The sequence below is a fragment of the Ischnura elegans genome, chromosome 10 (assembly GCF_921293095.1).
Source record: "Ischnura elegans chromosome 10, ioIscEleg1.1, whole genome shotgun sequence".
In the NCBI taxonomy this organism is placed as follows: Eukaryota; Metazoa; Arthropoda; class Insecta; order Odonata; family Coenagrionidae; genus Ischnura; species Ischnura elegans.
This window is the reverse complement of record NC_060255.1, coordinates 2,333,279-2,359,278: the sequence shown is the minus strand read 5'-3', so window position 1 is coordinate 2,359,278 and position 26,000 is coordinate 2,333,279. Positions and strand designations below refer to the sequence as shown.

Sequence of the window (26,000 nt, the reverse complement as noted above, 5' to 3'; positions counted from 1 at the left end):
GGGTGACCAATGATGAAAGCTATGGCAAAAGTCTTTCATATTTTATGAGGTAGAGGATATTTAAGTTTTCATCAAAAATAGATTATGAAACTTGGTGTTAAGTTGGATGTACCATATTCTCTAGATTTCAAACAGACTGTTATTTTCAATCTAATAATGCTGCCTTTTTTATTATTACTCTAGCTTTGACCTATCAGTAATGTGAAACTTTAAAAATAAAGCATTTCTAATCATTACCTTCCTCTTCCATTTTCAGTTTGCTATTAGACTGACTTGCTTATTTCCAATTTGAATTTGAGTTTGAAAAGTTGTTATCAGTTTCATTGCAAATTGGTACTCTAATGTATGTATTGTGCTCTTAACTTTAACTTCTCATATCAGAATGCATTTATTAGAATTTTCAATTGAGAACTAGAGTAAAGTATTGTCTTAGGTAACATTTTTCCACTTAAAAGGAAAATTCCCAGAGTAATGACATAAACTTTAAAAAGTTGGTTGAAATCTATGCTTTTTCCTCCTACCAAACTTCCAGGAAGCAATTTTCGGTATCGCCTGCATCCAGTTTTATCTGTCAATGTCCTAGAACAATATAAAATAAGATTCTATTTATTAAACCTATTGTTTGAATGGTTGTGAGGAAAAATATGCAGTTTGATGCCAGATAAATTCAAAAATGACCCTGATGATTCGATCACTTCATAATTTAAGTTTTCATTGAAAGAACAAGTGCATGCACAAAATTCAATGGTCATGCTAGAATATGAATTAGACCATTTAAGCACATGCCCCAATTGCTACAAAATCTCCTTGTTCCTTCTGGCTTTGCTGAAGCACTTGGGAGGACGCAGCTATAATTCCGCATTTGCATTTTGAAAAATGCATTTCAAGATCGTTGATAATATTTTCTTAATTTACTATTGGTTATCCATTGAAGGCATCTTCTTAAATTAATCAAGTTTTTTATCTGTGTCTCATCATCTTCAATAATAAGGCAGAATTCCTCATCAACTTGATGTATTCCTTGTGAGAAAGTAAAGAAAATGATTGTTCTTTATGAAAAGAATGCAAATGGGTGTTATAAGCCTGCATTAAAATTCAATAACACTGGTGTTTTTGCTTCCGATTTTAATTTTTATAAGAATTATGGCAAACATCGATTTCAGGTAAAACTAAAATATGGATTATCGGGAGTTTATTGTACTGTTTTTCCCAAGACGGGCAAATAAAACTGAGGGAATCTACTTTTGCAAGGCTCTCCGAGTGCCCTATCTCTTAATTTTGTGACTGTTGACATGTTGATAGGAAGAGAGCTATATTTTGGAGAGATACTTTTGTGGGCATGATGTTGAGGTAACTGATGAAGCATACTGATTGTTGGATATGGGCCTTTTTCTGAAATTTTTCGTGCATATATGATTTGTTGATAATGATTGTTAGCAGTGGATAAAAAGTCCATTTATATATTGCTAAAATCTTTGTATTAGTGTACTAGCTACTAGAATGCTTATTTAGTAATAATTAACACTCTTCTCTGATATTTACTTCACATAAAGTGGGCAAATTTCTATGAGTTCTACTTGCTTTGAATTATATAAGGCATATATGTACTTGTTGCCAGCTGCCATGGCCTAATTATTCACATAGACTGATTTATCTGATACCAGTTTCTTATGATATTACTGTCTAATTTTGTCACCAATGCTGTCATAGAATATTTTGGAACATTTCATTCTTAGCCTGATGGGAAAATTTATATGTTTCTAAACATAAGAAGATAAATTAAGCATTAAGGAATCTATTTACAAACAGTTATAAATGGCATACTGTATTTGGACCAAACTAAAATGAAATTGATTTCTGATATTCTCCTCTTCTGTAGCTCCACCAGGACTCAATAAAATATGTAAAATTGGATTGCAATATGTGCATTATAAAAGAGCTTAATTTTTGATTGCATTGAATTATGAAACACTTTAGAATTCACAATTTTAATTCTTGTCTTAGTGTCTATAAACGTCAAGTAATGAAATCAAATCTTCTTATTAGTATTCAGTATTCTATTATTTGCCTGCATATGTGGGAAGCTATGGAGTTTGATTTTGGTCGTATGAACATCTTTTCCTTAGAATTTCGGAACTGTGAAAAAATTGTCTTTGATTTAAGCAAATATGGTTTTTTCAGCTGTTCTCGCAATTTCTACTGTTTCAGTTGTCATTATTGTGAGTGTGGTGGAGCTTAATAGAGGATTTTACATTTAGATTTATTTATACATGTACATTTACATTTAGTCTTATGTTTGTCAATTAATATATGCATTATCATGAATTGATTGGAATCCGAAGACCATTACATTAGATTTTTGGACGTTTTCGCATTTAAATGCAATGTGAGAAAACTAATAGAATTTGACCTCTAAGGTTTGAAAATTTTATCTCTCTATACCCTATTTTAAGTTTAAGGGTAAATTAAGTCCCTTGGCATAGCTTTGGGCACCTCTTATAGGGTCTGTTTCCTTGCAGAAATTTCGTCTTTTCCTCCTCGGGCCAATCACAGCCATCTGCACAGAGTGAGTGCTCTGTTTGCTGTTTTACATGTACTCTGAGTGTGTACTATGGAATTATTTGCGTTTCATGTTCGTTCGCACTAGGGCAGCTTCATTTACAGATTTGTGATTTCCGTTTGGGAATGCGATGCTGACCTAACATTGTCCTGAATGTTGTGTCTTGACCTTTAATGTTCTGGTTGGATTGGTTGTCTGGAAACTTTTGTGAATGTCGCTGCCCATACTACCTTAAGCTTATGTGTTTACCAGTCATTAAAAGAATTCTGACCCCTGTTTCTATTTAAGTTCCTCTTGGAAATATTTATGACCGATTCTTTTAATGGTTGGTTTTTTTGCATGTTATTCCTAGTTTTTTTGTTGAACTGCCTGTGCACTTGAAGAGCTGCTCATTTTTTGTTTTTTTATTGTTGATTTTTCATTGTGAAATCCCCATCCAACCACCTGAAACTCCTTTAGGAACTATATGGCTTCACGTAGACAGCTCATGACTCCCACAAGACATTTCAGTCCTGCCAGTACCTATGGAAGCTACCAGATGCAGTCCCCGCATTCACACCACAGTCCATTTGCGCATGCAATATGTGAGTTTTGCTTTTGTTTTTTATCATACTCTCACAGTCTGCATTTAAAAAAAGAGTATATTTCTAATGCTATGTTTTGAATTATATTCTGGCTTATAAGATTTTCTTTTTCTTTAAAGAAATGCTGTAAAATCATATTTTTCTAAATCGAAACTCGAAGCTTGTACGTGGTGGAAGGACTCCATATTATCAATAACAAACGCTTTGTCACTTACACAAAATATAATAAATAGTGTAAGTAACAATGTGTTTGTTATTGATAATATTTTTCTACCTTGTCATTGGTGTTCCGTTTTTCCTGGTAGCCATCACTTTCATGCATTCTGTAATGGATTACTGGGTTCCCTCGGAACTTGGCTTATAAATTTCTCTTACTGTAATATCATTTTCATTATTTTTTTGCACATCTAAAATTGGTGTTGCATTCAGAGAGGTGTTGGGTTCCCGTTTTGTGGTGGTACTGATCTGCTGCTGAAGTATCAGTTGAGAATTATTCTTATCATCAGCAGTGTTCAACCACGTAACCATAAATCTGCCTCAGGGAGAGAAAGGGAAGGCTTTCTTACCCTTGACCATCACACAACAATAGGTATCTCAATTTAATAGGACACAAAACCCTCTCAAAGCAACGCCTGTTAGCCATGTTCAAAACTATGTGTTGAATTAATGATCATGGATGGACTGTCATATTTTTCTATCCATATTAGCTTACCTTCCATCAAAATTTTTAATCAGCTCTCAATTTCATTTTAAAATCATCTATAATACATTAAGTTGTATTCACATCTCTCATGATATTATATTCCTAATTGTCATATGAGCTATGTAGAATATCTTTTATGTTACCAAAATGCTGTTAGTGTTAATTTTTACCGTACATGACTTGATCCAAGGTTTATATTTTTTACGTGTTTGTCTTATAAGCCGGAAAGTATAGTTATTAGAAGGTGAGGACCATTGCTTTTTTGTTTTTGGCTGCTTCAAGATAGCCTCCAAGTTTTAATATTGCCCAGCTTATCTTCTTGGCTGTAGATTGTTAGTTTTGTATTAAACAAAGTTATTTGCAGTGTTTTGCATTGTATCTTATGCCCTTGTAATTATAAATTCTATTTATTTATGCGTAAGGTGATTTGATCCCAAGAAGTACAGATATTGTGAATTTGTGTCAAGACCAAGACTAAATCTATATTTTTTTGTAGGAATAGAAGGAATAATAACTTTGCTATTTCCGCTTAAGTGGTAATTTATTGAAAATTGAAAAATTTTAATAGATTACCATGTGGAAGTAGCTGAGTTATTATTCCTTCTATTCCTACAATAAAGGATTTCCACAAAGTCACGCCCGCTACTATTAATCTATAGTTTTTTGATGTGACAGGGAATGGCTTGTGTATTTGTGTAAGGCTTTTCACTGTGGGAAGTCAAGAGCTCTCGTATATTTTTTTCCTGAAAAAAACATAACATTTTATTTTAGCTTAATATAAATTCTAAGTAAAAATTTTTAGTTTAGACTAGGGATGGGTCGAGTAGTAGATTTCTCGAATTCGAATATCAAATCATTCCTCGAATATTCGAATACACCCATGTCTCGTATAGCGCAAGGGATGCGTTCCTTGGGGTCTTTGCGCTATACGAATTTGCGTTATACGAGAGCGTTTTAACATAGGGAAGATAGGGATGCGTTCCTGGTAGCATAGGTCTTGGGTATTGAATTTCCTCTAAAACATCTATATTCCCATAAAAAGCCTTAGAAAACATTATTTCTGTAAATATTTATAGTTTAAAACATCTTTAAAGATAGTATTCACGCATTCAAAGACTTTTATTCACGTTAAAAAAAATTCTTACGTGCTTTCGAAATTCCATCCTGTCGTGCGGGTGGGCTAACATCTGCTATCTCAGGGGATCGTAATGCGTTGCCGGCAGTTGATGATTTTTCAAACTAGTCTAAAAACAACTATTGTGTGTGTCACCCAGGCCCTTTTGTCGCTCATCGAAATGATAGGGAAATGCTACTTTGAACTCCATTTCATAGCTAGCGGAGTTTATGAATGTTAAATCATTTTAATTTGAAGTCCCCCGAGGCATTATCAGCTACGTGAAACACTCTTTAATTGCCTTGAAGCCTGACCCTGGTTTTCCTTCCCTAAAAATGAATGAACGAGAATGTATTCTTTTCAAAAAGAATATCGTCTCTTCAACACTAAAGACTAGTCGATGGGGAAAGGAGCCACTTTCAATCACAGCTTGGAGTTCACCAGAAAATGCTGCGGTGACTGCGCTATCAACACTTGCAGATTCACCTGATATCGCCGCACTGAAAATACCTGCTTGCCGTTTAAATTCTGGAACTAACCGGAGCTTTCACTTAATGTCTCGGAGCGATTACCACTCTCGTCTTTTTGTACTGATTCACCATGAACTTTCCGTATGTGTAGACCGCTTGGTTGAAGTTGGTGCGGCTGAGGTCACTGATATTTTAGCTTCGTCTTTATTCAGAATAAGGCATCGTGAGTTTAAACTTCCGCGTAATATCGCTTTGACGCTCTCCATTTTCAAAGCAATTAACCTCTCTCAAGTCCTCTTCTAGGTTAATGGTTTTTCTTGATAAATTCTTGACTTTTCTACACGCATCCCTATTTTTTGCCATATTCTCTTGGTTTTTACTCTGTATGGCTCTATCTAAATCACCTTCTTCTGCTGAACTGTATTCCTGAGACGCAGAAGGGCTATGACTGCGGGGAGGGAACGAAGCCATTGTGTTTAAGACTCTATAGCGGACCCTTTTATGTGTTGATGCTATTCATGCGCAACTCGGTCACCGCTTCATTTCTCCCCCGTGAATACCGATGACCTTGAAGGCTTCAACGTAGACTCTCTACCTGGAAGTCTATCGCCCGGTAACCTACGACGGCAAAAATACGTCTCAAACCGTATTGCTGAAAAAAAAACTCATTTCCACTAGCCCCACGCTTAATTAACGATCTAAATTATTTATTATCATTCTGTTAAGGAGACGAGATAAATCTTCGGTAGGCCGGCTATCTAGACCCAATGACGAGTAATACTTTTGGCAATTGCGCAGAAATGAATTTCGATTAATATATAAACAAAAAAGAAGATTTGAGGCAAGAAATAATATTAATATGCGTATATTGATAGAAATTTCGTGTGTACTTAGCGCAAGTTCACGTTTTATCACGAGAGCGTTTAAGATTTTTGATTAGGCTACACTGCGTTGCAATGTTTCCCCGAGGAACGAATTTGCGCTCTATCGAAATTGCGCTAATCGAAATTGCGCTATACGAGACATGGGTGTACCTCGAATTTCGAATACCTCGAATACTAAACGATGAATGTGAAAATGTTTGACTTGATCGCCTATGCATCAGGAAACCCAATATTTTGGCGAGTAATTAACAGGAATTTAGCTGATTAATGGAATATTTTAATTTTATGTAAACAATAGAGTAGTTGCCTTCATTAAAGAAAACGAAAGGCATTGATTGTGATTCGTTACCCACCATTGGTGTATTCATAATATACAAATTATTTGGTTCTAGAAATACCGGTTTAGACCAATGGCAATGGTCAATTTTATCCTCATTTGAAAAAGGCCAGATTGGCGCCCATGCGATGCCACTCCACGTGACATCACAGGGACCTAGTTTCTACACGAGAGGGAAACATGTCTTAATAATCACTTATTAAAGCTGGCTAAGGTCGGAAAGTTTTCTTTGTCTGATAAGGTATTAATAATCCTTATTTAGGCCAAGCGCTACCAGCTAGCATGGTACTCGGCTACCTGCTAGCATCCTGCGTCGTATCAGCGCTCAAAGCCTCGCCCCAAGGTCACCTCACTTGCGGCAGCGGGAACCAAAACGACGTCACACTGAGATTTCCCGGCATTCCTACTTAGCCGTCGCGTTTTCGTGCGCTTGAAAATTTTCACTTTTAATTTAATCGCGAAAAAAAGATATCGTTTTTAAAACTCTAAAAGCGTTAAATACGTACTCCAGGAGTATTAATATTTCGATTTAGGCAATAAAAAAATAATAGGAAACCACCCTATTTTAGCATTACGCCAAAATGCTAAGCCTCCGTCGTAATTCTACGTCTTTCCGGTATTTATTTTCCTGCGTAAAATGCTTAAATAAAGTCAGAAATATGTCGTGTTTGGTCTTATTCTTTTTTAAATTACGCGCACATTACTAATATTTCAATCCAATAAAAGTGTAATATCAATTGCCGAAAGTCATTGTTAGAAAACGTTTGGGCTAGTAGATGACTCATGCAGCAGTTGACCTCCAGAAATGGGGAACTTCGAAGCAGGTACGCAGAAAAAGGCCAGTGGGTGAGTAGAGGTTGGGGGCGTGAGACACGTTTTTATTGTTTTCGTGTAACTTGATATATTTTTCGAAGCTAAGGTCTTCGTAATACGATCCCTGCGCGAGCTGGGATCTTTTGTTTGATTTCGGAGAAGAGGAAATCGTCAGAGTGGGTGAGGCGAATGCTGAATGGAGGGGGATAGCAGATCGTGGGAAATGCGGCAATGTCACTATCCCACGGCTCTGAGTTCCTCCCTATGGTAGTTTCATATCCTGGGGAGGATTGCAAATAAGTGCCTGTCGTTATTAGCCGCAAAGGACGCATGGCAAACACCTCGTCTCATTTTATCAAAAGATGGTTACGGGAAAATGGCCAGTGGGGAGAAAGAAGGAAGGGTGAAACGCGATTCTATTATTTTCCGGTAACTTAATATTTTTTTCGAAGCTGAGGTCTTCGTAATACGATCCCTGCACGAGCCGGGACCTTTTGTTTGATTTCGGGGAAGAGGAAATCGTCGGAGGGGGTGGGGCGAACGCTGAATGGAGGGGGATAACGGATCGTGGGAAATGCGCCAATGTTGCTATCCCACGGAACTGAGGTTCTCCTGATGGGGAACACCTGGGATTTTCGGATTTTTTTCACCCGATCAATTTCGGCTCCCCACGTCGAACTCTTTTCACCGCTCTAACCCGCGAATTTTATGTAGTTCGTCAGCTTGCCTAAAACGGCGCTGCATGCACTAAACGACTAGAGTTCTTCTTATTTTTCCGAGTCAACTTCAAACGACGTGCGATCGACAGTGTATGACGCGAAATTCGAAGTATTCGAGGTATTCGAGATGGTACCTTTGGCACAAGTATTCGAGATCTCGAATATCGAATACTTTCTAGTATTCGAGTATTCGCGGATACTATTCGCACATCTCTAGTTTAGACAAATTTAAATAAGTTAAACTTTAATGATGGGAAAAGATGATATTTTTTCAATTTATGAAATTATTTCCACTCTTCCTGGCTTACCTAAGTTTTATTCTACAGTGAAACTTTGATTTTACGCAGTTGGAGGAACCGAAATGTGGGCACTGTGTATAATCAAAGTGTGTAAAATCAAGAGTTGGTATTGAGGAGGAGTATAGTTTTCAGGATAACACTTGCTCATTATTTTTAGAATGCTTAGCCATACACTTTTGTGTAGTTCTGTGTTAAAGCCAGAAAAAGTCTCATATGTGAGGTTTTACTGTAAAGGAGCATGAAATTATTTTCAATCGCATCAGATATATGTTTCCCGGATCCAATTACTCATTTGGAGGCTAGAAATGAATCCTAATAATCTTATTTACTCAAAAGCAACACCACAGATGACGTGTTACCTTGGGAGAAACAATGTTGCATTCCTGAAAAATGTTTCCCATGGTTGAATTGCTAGCATTTCTGGCACTAAAATTACTTCTGTTACCCTGTAGAAATTTTGGAATGGTGATACTAAATGCTCGCAGAGAAGCTAATTTTCGAGAATATTCTCATTAAAAGCAGTTTACAGGAAATCCGTTTAACTACCTGCAGACAGACAAAGATTGAAGGTTGGAGAAAAGAGATATCTAAATATACACTAAACCCTCGTTAATACGAACAACGTTAATAAAGTTCTCGTTATTACGAAGTAAATCGTTGGTCAAGAGGAAAAGGCCTATCCAAAGCTACAGAAAAAGAAACGTTATGACGAAAATTTCGTTATTACGAAAATGGTCCCAGCGGTTACAAAATGAACTTTATTACGAAGTTCCACGCATAAGCTACGGCATTTAGGTGGATATTCACTACTCTAAATTTTAATAATTGCACCACGTTCAAGTTCTTCTCGTGTAATGAGCCCAAGAGTGCCAATTATGGTTCTTTATTCAGTTTACACACATCATTTGATAAGCTTCATTCCTCACGAGTCATGGTGACCCACTTATAACCGCTCGTAAATTGGACATATAGTTAGTCCTCTTCCTACACATTTGATTTATGAATTTTCAGAGATACGAGCATTCCAAATTTTCAAATTTCAATTTTGGCACCTTTCGATTTGGCTGTTGCTATGCGGTGTGGCACTGGGGAACTCTCACTGGGCACTATCTGAACAAAGTATCTTTGAATCCAGTGTGAATTTAAGAACTGTTCAGCATTTCGCCCGTTCTCCGTCACCGTGGGGAGCTATTTTTTCGGCTCCGGATCCGTCGCACCCCCGGCTAGATCAGTTTGTCATGATCGTGAGTTAGCACATGAGTGTAATGCAGAGTTGCATTCTGCAGGATAACCATACTCCTCGATTCCTAGCACACAGTCCGGCCGGTGAGAGCTATCCGTTGACGGCACAAGAGGAGGGGTGGATAACCCTGGGCCAGCATGACTTACAGCCAATCGCTGTCCCCCAAACGCACCTCACACCATCGCCTAGTCATACAACGATGTTAAATGCATAAGGAGCTCCGAAATAAGCCTGATCCACCAAAACAAGTGGTTCTTCCTCTGGGTCCTTCACGCTCGTCTTCCCTTCCGGCTCCTTTCTTCACGGAACCCTTTGTAGGAGTTTCCCTTTCTTACCTGGCAACCTTGCCCCCTTCCCCAACCTAGACCATTCTGCCTGTCATCAGACAGCTCTCGGCGGCCGGACTGTAGGTTTATCAGCTTAGGAGCAAGGTCTTGGAACGCATCTAGTTCGTATACCAGACTTACTGTATTCAGGAAGATACCAACCCTCAATTGCGTCATGCCACAGTCTTCTGTTGAAAAACTGAAACGAATTTTCCTGCTTGTATATATTTCTGCATAATGTAATCGCGTTTATAATATACTTCTTTTGATGATTCCTAAAAGAAACGTTCATACAAACTTCATTATTTCGAACCTCTGGTTTTTCAGTCCCGTGAACTTGGTAATAACGAGTCTACTGTTGTCATCCAACGTAACCCCATTAACAGGGAGCAAAATTTTGCTAATACATCCATACAAAGGCTTTACACCCTGTGGGCCTGGGTTCAAGTCCTGGCAGTAGCAGAAACTTATCAGAGATGGCCCTATTCCTACTTAAGTGTAATGTGGAGGCCACTTCCAGTGCACCACTCTGTCCAGCAGATGGGACGTTAGGCCCCTTTGAAGCCTATCATTACAACTTGGCTAATGCCAACATAGGGATCCTAAACCCCAACCTAACGGAAGTGCCCTCCACATTACACTTAAGTAGGGATAGGGCCATCTCTGATAAGTTTCTGCTACTGCCAGGACTTGAACCCAGGCCCACAGGGTGTAAAGCATTTGTATGGATGTATTAGCCAAATTTTGCTCCCTGTTGAAATCTTCATAATTTTACGCACTTCATGGTGCTAATGACCCCAGCTGTCGGTTACCTCCTTCCAAATAGCATACCATAGATACCTAATATGGAGCACACAGGACCCGGGAATACAGATTTTTCCGGGTGTTTAGATCACTTTTTTTAAGTGAGCTATTTGAATAACCGTGCAACTGTCGTCATGCCGCCAGTGATGAATAAAAAAAGATTCTTAGTCTGGAACAATTTTCCCTCTTGATAATTTTACGCATTAAAAAAGCATTTTCCCATGAAATTTTAGCATTAGTAGATTGAATCTACAGGGTATAGCTTCTCTGTCGGCATTCTTCCACAAATTCAGCACTGGAATCTTCGACTCACCAGCCATGTGACTCATCATCATGTAATATTTTGCTTCCCCATGCCTGATAATAACACCGGACACTTTTTGCATTTCGATTAAATGGTGCTAAGCCATTCCTGAGTTTAAAGGTACTGCCTTATCACTCGCGTCTTGAATTTGACTTCAATGATTACATGACGATTATCAATAATTAGATTCGTGATGGTTTTAGTTTCACGCTCAACAGTGCGACGTCATTTCAACCGTTCCTGTATTCATTTTTGCAACTCATTGAGACGAATAATCAACCTAACTTCATATTGCTCCAATCGAGATTTTGAAAACAAGTCGAAAGACAACTGTGTAAAATTAAGATTAGCAGCCTCTTTCGGGCTGGGGTTATTCTGCGCAAAATCAAAAAACTGCATAAAATCAAGAAAAATTGTAAAATGGAAGTTTCACCATTGCAATTCCCTATGCTCTCCAGCCGGACTTGAGTGTACTGCGTAAAAACTAGACTTGATCAAAATCGAAGTTTAACTGTATATATCAGTTGATTTTTATGAAACAATAGTGTGTGGGTCACATTGTTTGCAAAATATTAATGCATTATTAAGTCTCTATATATGTTGGCAGTGGATCGTGTCTGTCAATGTGGTCTCAGCCTTTTGCCAATGGTGGAGCAAGTCACTTGATGTGGCCAGTTAATGTTGTTGAAACATATGCAATGTAAATTGTATGTGTAAAATACGTGTTTAAGATCAAACGTTCGTGAATCTTCCTGCACTTTTTATGCCATTTTTAAGTATATGAGAAAAAAATCTTTTCTTGGGTTTTAAGCCATGTAAAATCAGCAGTTAAAATATTTACTTAATTTTGATAGCATTGAAATTCTGTTTAGATTTTCTTTTTTTTCAGGAGGAAACAACTGTCTTACTGTGACATTATGTTTTACCCATTTAAGCCCATAACTTTGGTGAATGTGAATTTACCCCTGGATTCCCAGGATTTCAAAATGTTTTATTTTGACTATATTTTGCACAGTCAGTTTAGATATTATATTTAAACCATGAAACCATGAAACTCACTCTGTTGTTAAAACATATTTTTAGTGAAGTCGAAAAGGACTCCATTTTGATAATATGGTGTGGAATCCTAAGTCTAGTCTGTAAACAGTTTTTTATCCAAAGTTGGAATAGAAGTTAAATAAGTGCCCCTGTAATGAATGTTTCTAAAGCCTGAATCACGCAATCATTTTCTTTTGTCGTGAAAAGTGATCACTAGAGCGATCGCTTTTCGCGATGGGAATTTAAGTAATCGTTCGTGTGATGATTTTTCTGAATCATGCGGTCCCTCCCTCCGTAGCCTTTCACGTCATTCCCGATATCACAGCTCATTGTTATACAACCCGCATAACAAAAATATATAGTGTGTTTGTTTATCTGTGTTGTTCCCACGATTGTCAAATGTTGAGCTGGAGTCGCTCCATACGGGCATGCGTTCTGAATGGCTGATATGGGATTATAGTGACGGTTTTAGCGACGGAAAAAGCAACCAGATGAGTGATGAAAAAAGTGATGTTAATCCTCATCATTAGAGTGATCGTGAAAAACAATTGCCGGCGACAATCATTTACAAGTGATCTCTCGGAAATGACGGATAAAATGACCGTGTGATTCAGGCTGAAGATGCAAAATTGCCTCTGTGATAAACCATTAATCACAGGAAGGTTAAAATATCCTGCAAAGAGACTTCACATGTTTTGCATGCAGTTAGTTATTTTTTTAATGAGTGCATTTGCTTCGTTTGGCATTTAGCAGCAGAATGTGTGCCTTGGTCTTCCTGCTGTTAATTTTCCATTTTCAAATGTCTAGAGGCTTTCCACTGTGTACCGTAAATTTATTTGAAAATTGCAATTTTTCTCTTAAATATCTAAATTATCTACAAGAAACCATAGAATATTGGTCCAAAACAAAATACTTGTTGATTACGTACCCAGGGTAGCTATCTGATTATTATAGATGTGGGTGTCAATCTAGTAAGCTCCCGATCCTTCTTCTCTCTTTCAAATGGTGGGTGTCTTGTATATGATAATGGCTCTACCTGAAGAGCACATATTCTATTCAAGAAAAAATATCGGTGGCTACTCCATGGTCGTTTCTTTGAATAAGGCTTGACAGTAATTTAATGCAAGATAAATGAAATTGTTATTGTTGAAATGCCTTCAATAATTATTGAATTTTCTTTGACACCACTACTTAAGGGCCTGTTATGAATCTATTCTTGTCCTTTCTTGACATTATGCCACACTCTTTCATTCACATGTCCTGTGTTCAAGGTCAGGATGAGTGCTACCAACATTATTCTCTGAGATTGTGAAAATCTTTACAACGGATTAAAATTGTAGAAGAAAATAGAAGGTGAAATCTGGGTTAAGATGCCTCCAGTAAATCTAAAAAGCTCAATAAAAACCTGTATTCTTGGCTAGAGCCTATTTTTTCTAAGTTTCAGCTTTTGAGCAAAGCAAAACATAACAAATAGTCTATGCAATGAAAATTTAAAACTTGTCGTAGATGCATCAAGCGTACAAGTGTATTTCACCTATTATCCCAAGCGATTTAAAACCACCTAGCGATAAAAAATTATCTTGTCGTATATATCATAAAAAAATAAGTTGTATGTATGTATTATGCTTAGTATGTATTTTACAGGAACACTTGTCATTTCAAAATTAGTTAACAGTAAGCTCAACGTAAGACTTAGGAGGTTATGGGTCTTGACATGTGCGTGCAGATAAGGCATCCCATTATTTGAAGTTAACCATCCTTAGCTATACTGACTCATTTGAAATAAATGAGGTTAGTCACATTACGTGCTAAATAAGGTTAGTTTTAAGTAGGGTTTTTGGGCCATTAGAAGAGAAATCCTGACTTGAACTAAGAAATATACCTGAAGTCGTTTTAAACCGCTTGGTATAATAGGCAGCCTGGTCATTTTCGACTGCTTGGGCTTAAATGGGCTTAATCTGGAGTGTAGAAGATAGTAGTTTCTCTCTGATATACGCATTTTTGATGAGTAATCCATCACTGCTGTGTTTACTGTCTAGTCATGCCCTCAAATTCAGCAAGAAAACTAGTTTTAAAATTCATGTTTTACTCTGTAAAATTGTTGTTTTTAATTTCCTGACTCTTTGTTATGGACCAGTTCCTCCAAGTTAACTGTGACATGCATTTCATGACATTCAGTGCATTGGAATTTGTATTTTAATTCGTATGAATTACTTTGTGATTAAAGGTTTCTCATGGACCAATACTCATGCAATTGCTGGGTAATAAGATAGCTGTAAACTATTGCTGTCAATTCTAAGTTTGTCTGCCTTTCTGCTTCTAACCATGCATGTGGATGTGTAGTGTGCTTTGTGAATTCTCCTTCAGGAGCTGGCATCTGGCTGGCGTGAACATTTTGCGTGATGCAATGCTTCTCTCTCTCTTCTCCTCTTTTAGCTGGGCTGTTGGCACCAGGCAGTGGGCCCACCATTGGTCCTCCGGGCCCACCCGGTCATCCCGTCCCTCCTCATCTCCTTAACTCCTCAAACTCCAACTCCTCCAACTCCTCAGCGTTCTCCCGCCAGACACCTTCACCTCTCGCTCACGGAACTGTAGTCACCTCTGCTGGACCTATGGTTGGAGGTGAGCCTAATTCTCCGTTTCCATCAACTTAACTTGGCATAACTTTGCTTAATACGAACAAGGATAATTAATGGTGTATTCCATTAATCACAGCATAAATCATGCATAAATAGTCTCATTTATTTTTGGAGAACTTAACAGAGTTCCTCTCTCCATCAGAAAAATTATCTTCCTTGTTATTGTTTGATTTGAGAGATGTATGAGCTTTTTTTCAACTAATGCCTTTATAAAATCAATGGTTTGCAATTTCACTTCGTGGAATGGTGGCATGATAGATTCAAAAATAAACTTTGTTAAGTTCCACACATACCTCAAGTTCTGCTACATTTTAATAATGGCCTGAAACTATGAAACTGGTAGAGTTTTTAATTAATACCCTGTGGAGTATGACAATGTTTGTTTTAGAATCTTTATTGCCTATAGTTTGTTGAGTTGTGCCCCTCGTAAGTTCTTGTGAACCAACTGACACTATTTTTTGAGTTTTCAGCTCCATAGTTAGGTGCCAAGTTAAGTTGTTGTGAACAAAGCTTATTAACTTATCCTTAATTTTATTAATATTGTGAGTATTTTTTTGGAGTACCGTATAAGCTTGTGTAAGAGGCGCACATGTGTAAGAGGCGCACCCCTATTTTGAGGATCGAAGCTATATAGAAAAAAAATTTTGCGACATTTTTTTATCCTATCGTGCGGTGTTGCAGACGTATGCCTGGAATTTCGACAGTTATCGAAATGTCCTCTTTCAGTACTATTTGAAAGAGGAAATTTTGATAACTGCGGCGGCATAAGAGGGAGTAGAAAGAGTTCCGATCCTCTCTTTGCATACGCCATCGCTCTACGTTGCTTGTCCTACTCACGAACAATTTTGTTTAAAAGCTCTCGCAGGAGTATTGCAATACAATTGCAGCCGTGGAAAATTTTAAGGCAAAACACGACAGGCAAATGGCATGAGCTTTCCCAAGAGATTGAACAACAATCGGGGCAATCTCAGCGCCGTAGGATAATAACCACGTCGTAGATTTAAGGCCCCTTGCACACGCACCGATTTTGGACGGCCGGTAAAATATCGGCCGTCCACATTCCAATGGTGAACAATGGGAGAGCATTGGAGCTTGCACACGTACCGACCACACGCCGGCACCGGCAAAATGCCGGTTAGCTGCCGGCTATTGTCACTGTGGATCGCCGACGCCGGCTCAAAAACTTAGCAACGTATCGTTTGACCGGTAAAAATCCGGCGTGTGTGCAAGCTTCGCTTCGCCGGTAAAATATCGGCCAATATTTTACCGACCGTCCAAAATCGGTGTCTGTGCAAGGGGCCTAACAGAACTACACTCGGCTCTCCATCAGCTAATGCCTCTGCCGTTTTTTTCCTTTCCGAGACTCCACAGGAAAATATCAAGTTACAGGGGAACAATGGAAACGTGTTTCATCCCTACCCTATTCCACCAACTGACCTTTTACCTCGGTCTACCAGGTTCAATTCCCCGAGTTTCTGGAGGTCAAATGCTACGTGAGTCACCTTCTGAGCTTGAAGATATCTCGATATCTTTCAGCAATTGTATGACACGCACGAGGTTCTAAAAAGAATTAGACCTAACGCGACGTATATCTGACAGCATTTAAGTTTTTTGAGCTCTAATTGATTGACACAAAGATTTATAGCTAAAATAAGGCTACTAATATTCAACATAGTCCAAAAAGCACAATTTCAGAAGAAACAAGCGTAGCATAAGCGCATTCAAACAAGACGAGACGGACTGGAAACTCAGGCAACGCAAACTGCGTATATCACATTGCTGCGCCTTCGCCCCTTCGCTTTAAAGGCAACGACGTCACATGCAAGATCGGACGTGTTCTTCCCTTGCTCCTTCGCTCGTAGCTTTAAATACGGAGGGGAGGGAGCCCTCTTCCCCTCGACCTCTCCTTCAGCGCTCTTCACTTATAAGCATTTCCGATTTCTTCTATCCACCATTAAGTCCAACAATGAGCACACTCGTTCGAATTTTTTCAACCGCAGGTTGTGACACCAATATTACTATATGCAGTATAAATGCCGCGGGATGCCCACTCGTGGCAATAAATTTAGCGCGCGCTCCGGAGCGAATCACCACGCGCGATCTTTTCAATGTTCACCTCTGGGGTACCGACGTGACGGCGCGATGCTTGCAAGAAATTCAAACAGGAGCATTTTAAAAATACGTCTCTAAGGGAGAAACTCCCCTGCCTGCCGCTTGATTTGACCCAGGGTTTCAGATGACTGACTCACGCTGAAAACCAAGGCCACTCAGTTCCCCTTGAACTTGCAACTGGTGAAGGGGAGGGGGGGAAGATAAGAAGTTTGTGTAAGAGGCGCACCCCCATTTTCGGCAGCAATATCTGGGCAAAAAGGTGCGCCTCTTACACGCGCTTATACGGTATGTCTCCCTAAGACAGATTGAAATGATTTAATTGGTTATTGCCGCTTCATTTTATTATTGCATGATGTAACTTAACCAACTTTTACCGAATAGCTTATACAGGATATCAATTTTCCCCCAAATTCACTTCATGCAATTGTATAATTTTAAATATTTTCGAGCAAAATGCTAATAACTTATTAGTCTATCTATGTTTAATAATAATAGTTTATTTCAGACCAAATAAATTCTTTAATTACACTATCTATGCGGAACTTAAATAGTGGATGCATCATATTTTATTGTTGTACGGAACTATTATCAAAGTAATCTATTGGTTTTAAGTTGGGTTTGATTGGAGCATTTGAATATAACACCATCTGTCTCCAAATCCCATTTTAAACTTCCATCTTTAAATAACAATGCAATCTACTCCCTTTCTTTCTGTATACAAATCCCATTCTCTTCCTCACCCTCCCCCACCCACCTAACATTCTTCCCTCCAGCATGATTTTCACGCACCATGTCTAGCGCTTAGTCATTACTCTTCGTATCCATCCACTTCACCTTCTCTTTTCTTCTCCACACCCACATTTCGAATGCTTCCAATCTCTTCGTGTCCCTCTTCCTCAACGTCCAACTTTCAGGACGGTTAACCACTACACTCAAAATCAGACTCTTCACTAACCTTTTCCTTAAATTGTTACATAATGATGCTCTAATCATCTCCTTCCTATTAATGAACACTTCCATTGCCAACGCAAATCTCTTTCTGATATCGTTACTGCTGTTTCCATTTCCCTCTTATGAGCTACCCAAATAGTTGAACTGATTCGTCAGCTCAAGTTCCTTGACCACTTTTTATCTTGAGCCTCAAATTCCTATCTAGTGGTGCTTTATTAAACAGCATGGATATTAATCTTAAAAGACTGAAAAAAACTTATTTTGGTCTTCTTATGATTAATCTTCATGCCATATCCATGATACCATCTCTCTAACACATCCACCAGTGCCTGCAACCTCTTTGTCTACTGGCTAATCAATGCCTGGTCATCGGTGAACCTCACTGATTTAAACACCAATCCTCCAACTTTAACTCCTGCCTCCCGCACAATTTCCTCTGCAGACACATAAAATGATAGTGGATAGCCCTGGCTCAAACCTTATCTGATACTTGCCCTCTCTGGCTCTCCGTTTGCTACCCTCATTTGAGCAGCCTTAAGACTTTTACGGGCTTTCTAATGCGTTGACTATCCCTCCAATCTACTTCTTAAGAATCTACAATCTTACTCCAATCTACAATCTTAAGAACACCCATTGACTTTGCGTAGTCTGCTCTAGCAAGTGCTTTGTATATGCTATATAATTCTATAATCCGTCTGGTATCTCCCATATCCCCTGGACTCTTCCAGGTTTACCTTCCACTATAATGGTGTTTAAACAAAGTGTTTGTGATGCATGATTTGTTCCTACTGCAAAATTTTACTACTTTTTCCTGCAAAGTTCTTCCAGGTTGTCATTTCATATTCCAAATCATAACTCCTATTTCGTTCCCATCCCTTTGCCTCTCCAACTGAAGTGTTCCAGTACCCTATCACTACTAAATTTTTCATTCCTGAGACTTATTATTCACTTGAGCTGTTCATGCACCGCATCTACTTCTTCCTCCCTACAGTTGCATGTGGGCAACTTCTTGAACCACAGCAAGGTTGATGGATAGTACCACAATTTCTACCACCAAAACCCTATTGCTTACCTACTCTATGCCTAATACTTTCTTACTGATCTTTCTGCTTAATACAAAGCTACTTGTCGTTGACTCCCCTCCCCTACGCTATGCTCAACCCTGTTCCCATCACTCCAGTAGTCCCTATTATCCCTCCAGCTCACCTCACCCTGGACCAAAATATCTATTCTCCCTTTTTATATTTCCTAGCTCACCCACCCTCATCATTGTCCTTACATTTTATGTCCCTATTGTGGCATCCCACCCCTGGCTCGCCCGGATACCAAAATAGAACCGGGGGGAGATGTCTCACAAAAACAAAAGAAAATATATAAATCCGCGTGGATCCCTCCCGCATGGGACCTATGGGACAAACCTATGTCACTCTCTTCGTACAATTTACGGAAAATGAAAATATTCCCCTTCATTGGAAATAATTTAGGGTTGGGGGTTCCCGATTCGACCTGATGGGTAACGTTCGGACGCTTATACACTCTTCCACAACGCATTCACGGAAAGAAAAATGACCGGGGCGAAAGGAATTGCGAGGGATATTTTTTCTTAAGATGACCCGCGAAGTAGTTAAAACAAAAACACTCAACGCTTTCAGCAAAACAAAATATAATTCAAACAATAAAACTGCATGTAACAAAACAAAAAAGAAACCCTCTTATAAACTAGTGATGTATGAGTTGGTGAAAACAATTTATGACACATCAATGATAAAAAACACAACAATATAACTTGATTATCAAGATGAAATAATTGAAATAGCAAATGAGAACAACAAAATATAGTTCGGTTGTGAACACGTAAATAATGATACACTTTTTTAATTATTTCTTGATAGGGTAGGTAAATGAAAGTCCATCCCAATGAGTGTTATTTTTACTTTGGTGATTAATTTCACTTTCACTGAGTAACTGATGCGTTTCGTGACTGTCTGTCTTGAAACTAGGCAGGTGACAAGAGGGGGCTTTCGGGGGTGGGGGGATAGTTGCGATCTTACTTGACCGTTGTCCGTGGTTAGACCAGGTGGGATCCTGCAAACTCTCGTTCCCTTTACTGCACACTCGTCTTTCTCCCTTGTTGGAGGAAGCTGCATCCGGAACGGAGGGAATGCGTCCTCTTAAGCTGGTCCTTGATCCTTTGGACAGGGGGGGGTCTCTTATTTCAGACCGTGTTCATCTGGAACCAATCAGTTGCGTGATTTGGTAGGCCCCTCGTCTTCTCTGCCGTGTCGCACCCAAACTCGGGCATGGGCTCCGCCCGACACTCACTTCCCATCTTGGGGTGGGTAACGCACAAGAAAGGGAGGAGGAACACATTATTCACGGGAAAAACCAGAGTTCCCGTCTTCCCAAACACACTCACACAACACTCATAATCTTACATAACCCACATTCATCCCCACTTACGCATACACACTTTCCTCCACGGGCCGTGGTCTGGGGGGGGAGGTGGGGGGAAAGTTTAGCGGAACAGAGCGGGTAGGGAAATGAACGGCCCGAATTGAATGGCACCTCGTAATGGTGTCTGAACCATTACACTATATTCATTGCTGCTGCTGATTGTAAGTATCTGCTACGGCCTTGTATCTGTATCAGGACTCCAAGGGCCATCCCAACCTCACTGCCACCTATGACAGCCCCATAAAAGGTTGGATACGGCTCCTTTTGATTCAGCTCCATGTTTTCATGGAAGAGATATTTGGGAGGGTTTCCCACATCCATTCCAGAGGTGTTTATTTTTGCGACACAATCGCATGGACTACCTTTCATGTGGATCCTACCCTTATCTGGTATTGGTGTCCGTACTGGTATTAATTAAGAATTACTACTGCCAGTGCAGTTCTAGAGGTCACAGGAATGCACAAGCCTCTCCTCTGCAATAACGTTGTAGCCCTAAGGGAAGGTTTTATGGGATAAGAAGGAAAAACATAGGAGCTAGTATATTTGGGACAGTGTTATATAGAGATGAACATTTTATTATGTTATGTTGCACTTGGCAAACATGCTATTATATCTTCACTATGAAATTCTTTCATTTCTGAAGATTTTCATTGTTCCACAGCTTATACTTTATTGCCAATGTGGCTTTTATTACTATGAAAAAAGTAACCTAGTAGTTCTTGTTGTTAAGCATTTGTGATTCTATTTTATGAAGTATGCCAGTGTGTATTTAACCTAAGCAGAAGTATGACAGTGTCTTTACTTACTCTAATACATTCTCTTTTTTAAATCTAGCTCCTCCTCATATACCTCCGGTTGCCCGTCACCTAGAGCCAATATTTGTATCAGTACCACCAAGACCTCAAAGACTACTGCATTCGGAAGCATACATCAAGTAAGTAAAACCTCTCTTGATCTTGCTGATTTGCAATTTGTACCTCCCTGAAACACAGATACCTACTCAAATATAATTTTCAGCTGTAGCTTTGATATCAATTATTCAATGCAAGACTGTGAAAGGAAAAGCAGCTGAATGATTTTGAGCTCCAGTTTAGTGGTCTTGACTATTGATTATGCAATGCTGGCAAGCATTGACAGCCTTAGGTTGATGGGTGATGGTCAACCAATCATTTAAAGTCTGCAATTTATTGGTCATGGTTGGCTATTACTCCTGTTGAGTGACTGGTGGGACTGACCATTTCACTAATCCTAGACCTTCTGTAAAAAATATAAAAAATTTGTTGATTTACCGGCGAGCAACCAATGAGTTTTCAGCAACATATTTACACTGGTTATCGTTGGCTCAGTGCTACCATTAATTTTCATTGTTTAATGTTCAAAATGACTTAAAAAGTCAATTACTTACTGATTGGATTCTTTTAGCCTACGATAATCATTACCTTTACTGACTTATCATTCTTTTCCTAGTGAAATGACATTATGCCATTGATCAGCTGCCTTGTCAGATAGGACATACATATAGTGGAAGCCCCATGTATAAAATATGAGATTTAGCAAAAAAAAACTCGAATTATTGAAGGATGGCAAAGGAACCATATAAACCATGTAATTCACATGTGAAATATCTTCATATTGGCAATGATGGCTCGATTCCTTGTGGGCACCATTTGTAATTACGACATGTTGACTTTGTGCTCTTGTGGTGCATCTCTGACATTAAATGGTACTACAATTACAGATATTCCACCCTTTTTGGGGTTCAAATGTTCATTATGCTCATATCCTCCATTTGCTCCTGAATTAATTTCTCGTCCATGTATTTCATTGTTCTTTTGTCATCCTCATGCACATCCCCTAGTGAGGTTCAAAATTGTTCGACCAATTGCTACATCATGGCTGGTGTACACAAGTACTTGGAATTAAAAACAAAATGTCAAATGCTGTTTGTGAAAGTGGTGAATGTTCTAAGGGTGAAATTTTGAGGTGATTTGGATTTAGTGCATCAGCATTATTCTATATGGTAAAGAAAAAGGAGAAAATTCATGTAGTCATGCTTATTGATTCATTTTGCTTACATGCATGGATTACAGTGGGTTTAATTGAAGTGCTGAGTGTTATTATGATGGTTATGATGATTAGGTACATGCCGGTATGCTCTTTACAACCATATTCTTAAGCATGCATCATCCTTCTGTTCTGAGGAAGGGCAAGTTAACAGGCTTCATTGCGAGTTATGTGGCGACATTATCTATAGAGATGAGATAGGTATGAAACTTTTAAAGTACCTTAAAGACTTACCACTTACCCTAAGAACTGCTGAATGCACTCCCTGTTGATAGCTGACCAGTGAATACCACTGACCATGGACAGTTTGTGATTATCATTCAATACCCAACATTGAGATTGAAGCAGATCAACTAGTTGGGAGATAAAATTACAGTGACCGTATTCACTAACAAATGAACCTACTTTGTGAGTATCTGTGCATGCTAGTATTCTTGGAATCATTTATTGAATGAGGACTTTAAATATGTCAACTTCATTCTTAGGTATATAGAAGGACTGCAGGCTGATAACAAGTATATCTCGCAGTGGGAAAAGCATTTGAGAGCGACTCCCGAGAACACGAAGCCAGTGGGAATCGGGGGTGATGGAGGTCTTGGGAGACTTCCTGGGCACTGGTTGGCAAATGGTGCTGGTGACCATGGCAGTATCTTGAATGCCCTTTGGACACTGAGGGACTTCATGCTCAGGGATGCACTCAGTATTTCAAGATCGGAGTATTGAATCAGCCATACGAGAGGGTGGTTCCTACTAGAATATGGCTTGAAGTGACTTATTATGTTCCATTGTGGAGGTAAAAAATAAGCTGCCATATAACTTTGGGCACATGCTCTAATTCTCAAGCATATGCTCTCCATCTTGTGTTAACAGCTGTAGTTCTGTCTTAACATTTTTACTTTATATGGTAGACATATGATGTGTGACACATTTGTATTTCTGTTAAATGGTTTTGAAATAAAATGACTATTATTATAATAAAATAATGTTGAATCTCTTGGTTTATGATGACTTTAAATTTCATAGCAGCTGTAGTGGTAAGTATTCTCTTCATTGATGTTTCCCAGTGGTTTTTAGGAAATGAATAACGGCTGTGATGGCTCAATGGGGTTGAATTTATTGAGAAATACGCTGGGACACACCCAAAACTCATACCTTGAATTGTTGAGATTTTTGATGAATCACTCGTTGAATATTTTTCCTGACTCAAAGATTTTCTTTCATAAGTGCACACCAACGCATTTGCTTCCATGTACACCAGACTCCCTATTATCCGTGTTGCAGATTATCCATATGCATGATTTTCACTCTCGCTCAATTTTTTTCCGCGATCTTTATTTTAAAAAAATAAAATCGGATGCAAAATCATTGGAATTATTGCATTAATGCTAGGATACTCCGGGCTTATAACTTATGTTAGAAACCCTTCGTAAAACGGAAGCGATCGCACGCTAGCTGCATTCACGGGAGAACTGTGTTTCTGTTTTGCAAGCTTTGCAGATAGGAAACTCGTTTTAGCAAATATAATTCTCTTTCATGAGTTGAAATTATTTTTCTCATTGTAATAGTACTTATGTCTTGCTATCATATAGTTTATGTTACTGGACTGTTATTATTTTGTAGAATTTTATTATACATTGTCAATTTTTTGATTTTGCTCTTAACTTCAACCTGGGTTAATATCATTCCTGAGATGCTCTGCAACCACAGAGAGGTTAAGACAATTTTTATCAGCTGCACTCTTGTGCCCTTATAGGCATGTTTTTAAGTCTCTGTCTGTCTCTTTAACGTACATACTTGGTGCCACATAAGCACAGCACACTATATATGCCTTCTTGAAGGTCCTCAACTCAAGAGCCCACATGCTGAAAAAACCTAAACATGCCAATGATCTTACCTTAATGCCACAAAGTGAAATAATTGACAAAACATTCTTTTCATTTAATGGTTTCAAATTTTGGTTATGTTCTACATCTGATTTTGTTTTTTTTTACTTCTGAGAGCTCTAATAGTGTTTTTGATTGAAGAGAGACAAATTTCTTGCATAGGCTGATTCAGCATCAAATTGGGGGGGGGAGGGGGTGATTACCTGGGTCTGGGGAGAATGGAATACCCCTCCCCCATTAAAATTCTTTAAAATAACCATCTTTTATGCATTTTGAAGCCTAAAATTTCATTTTTATATATTTTTATACATTTAAGAAGTTTTACAATGGAGAAAGAATAAATAGCCAACTTGAAGTTAAAAATAATTAAATAAAACTTTTTGATAATTTTGATGAGGGGTCATGACCCCTGCCCCCCCCCCTCTGAATCTGCCACTTGTTTCTTGCCAGCAATATGTTAACTAAGCATTTCAGAAAGCATTGTAATGTGGTCAATGAATCATGAGAGGCATGCCTAGTCCATGCTCTCCTTGGAACAAGTGTTAAGCAAATGATCTTGAGTATGTTTTTAAATTATGCCAAGAAGAGTGCAGTCTCTCTCCTCTTCAAGGAGGTACATCTCTTCTAGTGTGAATCTAACTATGTGCATAGATATCTTGACCAGGAAAGCCAGAAGAAGTACTTCAGATGGGGTGAATGGGTGAACAACCTTGAAGTGGCCCAGCTGATAAGAAAAGGGGCAGCACATACATGCAGATAGAAGGTTCTGGAGACAAGGATTTCTCTGTAACATCCTCCAGAGTTTTGAGTACTGGTGAGATTTCAGGGGGGTCTTCAGCTCGTCCTGTGTCCCCTCATGATGCTGCTGATCTGGACCCTACTTGTAACCTCATCCATCGCCTGTATCGAAACCAACACCAATTGGTTGGGAAGGCATTACTATTCCAGCCATCACACCTAATTTATTGGAAATTCCTGTAACCAACTGGAAGGATGAGTATCCAGAAAATCCCTCTGCTGGAAGGTCTTGCAGATATTTTCCTAACGTAAGTTAATGGCTATGCTTATATTGCTCATTCGTACCTTTTCTGTGATCCTTAAAATTTCATATGTATCTTGATTTGGAATGGCAATTTGATTTTCAAGGTCTGTTGGCCGTTGTGTTTCATTGCTCAGATACTGATATGAAAGTTTGTTCTTGGTGATCCCTATTGTTTTGTTACTGATTATGTTAGATGTCTTAATTACCTATATCAAACTGATTGCTTGATTATTGACTCTTCCATCACATATGTTTTAGTAGTATCATTATCATAGTATCATTTTTCCCCCTCCGCGTTCAGTGTGGTCGAAAGGAAGGCCTGCGTTGTTTTACATAAGCAAGCACAGCATTCAGGGTTGATGATGCCCCTCAATACTGATGCTGCATCCCCCCCTAAAACAACAACTCACCCCCTGTGGTATAATTATGAAATTAGTCCCCTGGTTAAGGTAAGTTTACATGGACTATTTTCTGATTACCCAGGACCGTCTCCCCTTGAAACTTAGAATTCCATCTTCAATTCTCAGTAGCGCTCTTCTCTGCATTCTATGCATTACCCCTATTCTCTTCCTTCCTCCCCCTCTGTTTTAAGCATCCCCTCCCCATTCATTAGTTGCTTGGTACACACCCTTAGTCTTTTTCATATCTCAACATTGT

The 26,000-nt window shown here is 38.8% G+C and overlaps 1 protein-coding gene across 13 annotated transcripts in view; it reads left to right on the top strand.

Moving 5' to 3' along the window:
- The window catches only part of LOC124167310 (protein polybromo-1), a 116,357-nt gene extending 92,964 nt beyond the window's left edge, over window positions 1–23,393 (top strand). For 10 of the 13 annotated variants that reach the window (XM_046545274.1, XM_046545267.1, XM_046545265.1 and 7 more), the window contains 4 exons: window positions 3,020–3,144; window positions 14,635–14,820; window positions 21,189–21,288; window positions 22,904–23,393. In XM_046545274.1, coding sequence (XP_046401230.1) covers window positions 3,020–3,144; window positions 14,635–14,820; window positions 21,189–21,288; window positions 22,904–23,141 — 649 coding nt within the window. In that variant the 3' untranslated portion in view covers window positions 23,142–23,393. Of the gene's footprint in view, window positions 1–2,519; window positions 2,567–3,019; window positions 3,145–14,634; window positions 14,821–21,188; window positions 21,289–22,903 lie in introns of all 13 variants that reach the window. The other 3 variants (XM_046545270.1, XM_046545272.1, XM_046545273.1) reach the window with 3 other exon arrangements.
- The last annotated feature ends 2,607 nt before the right edge of the window (window positions 23,394–26,000 follow it).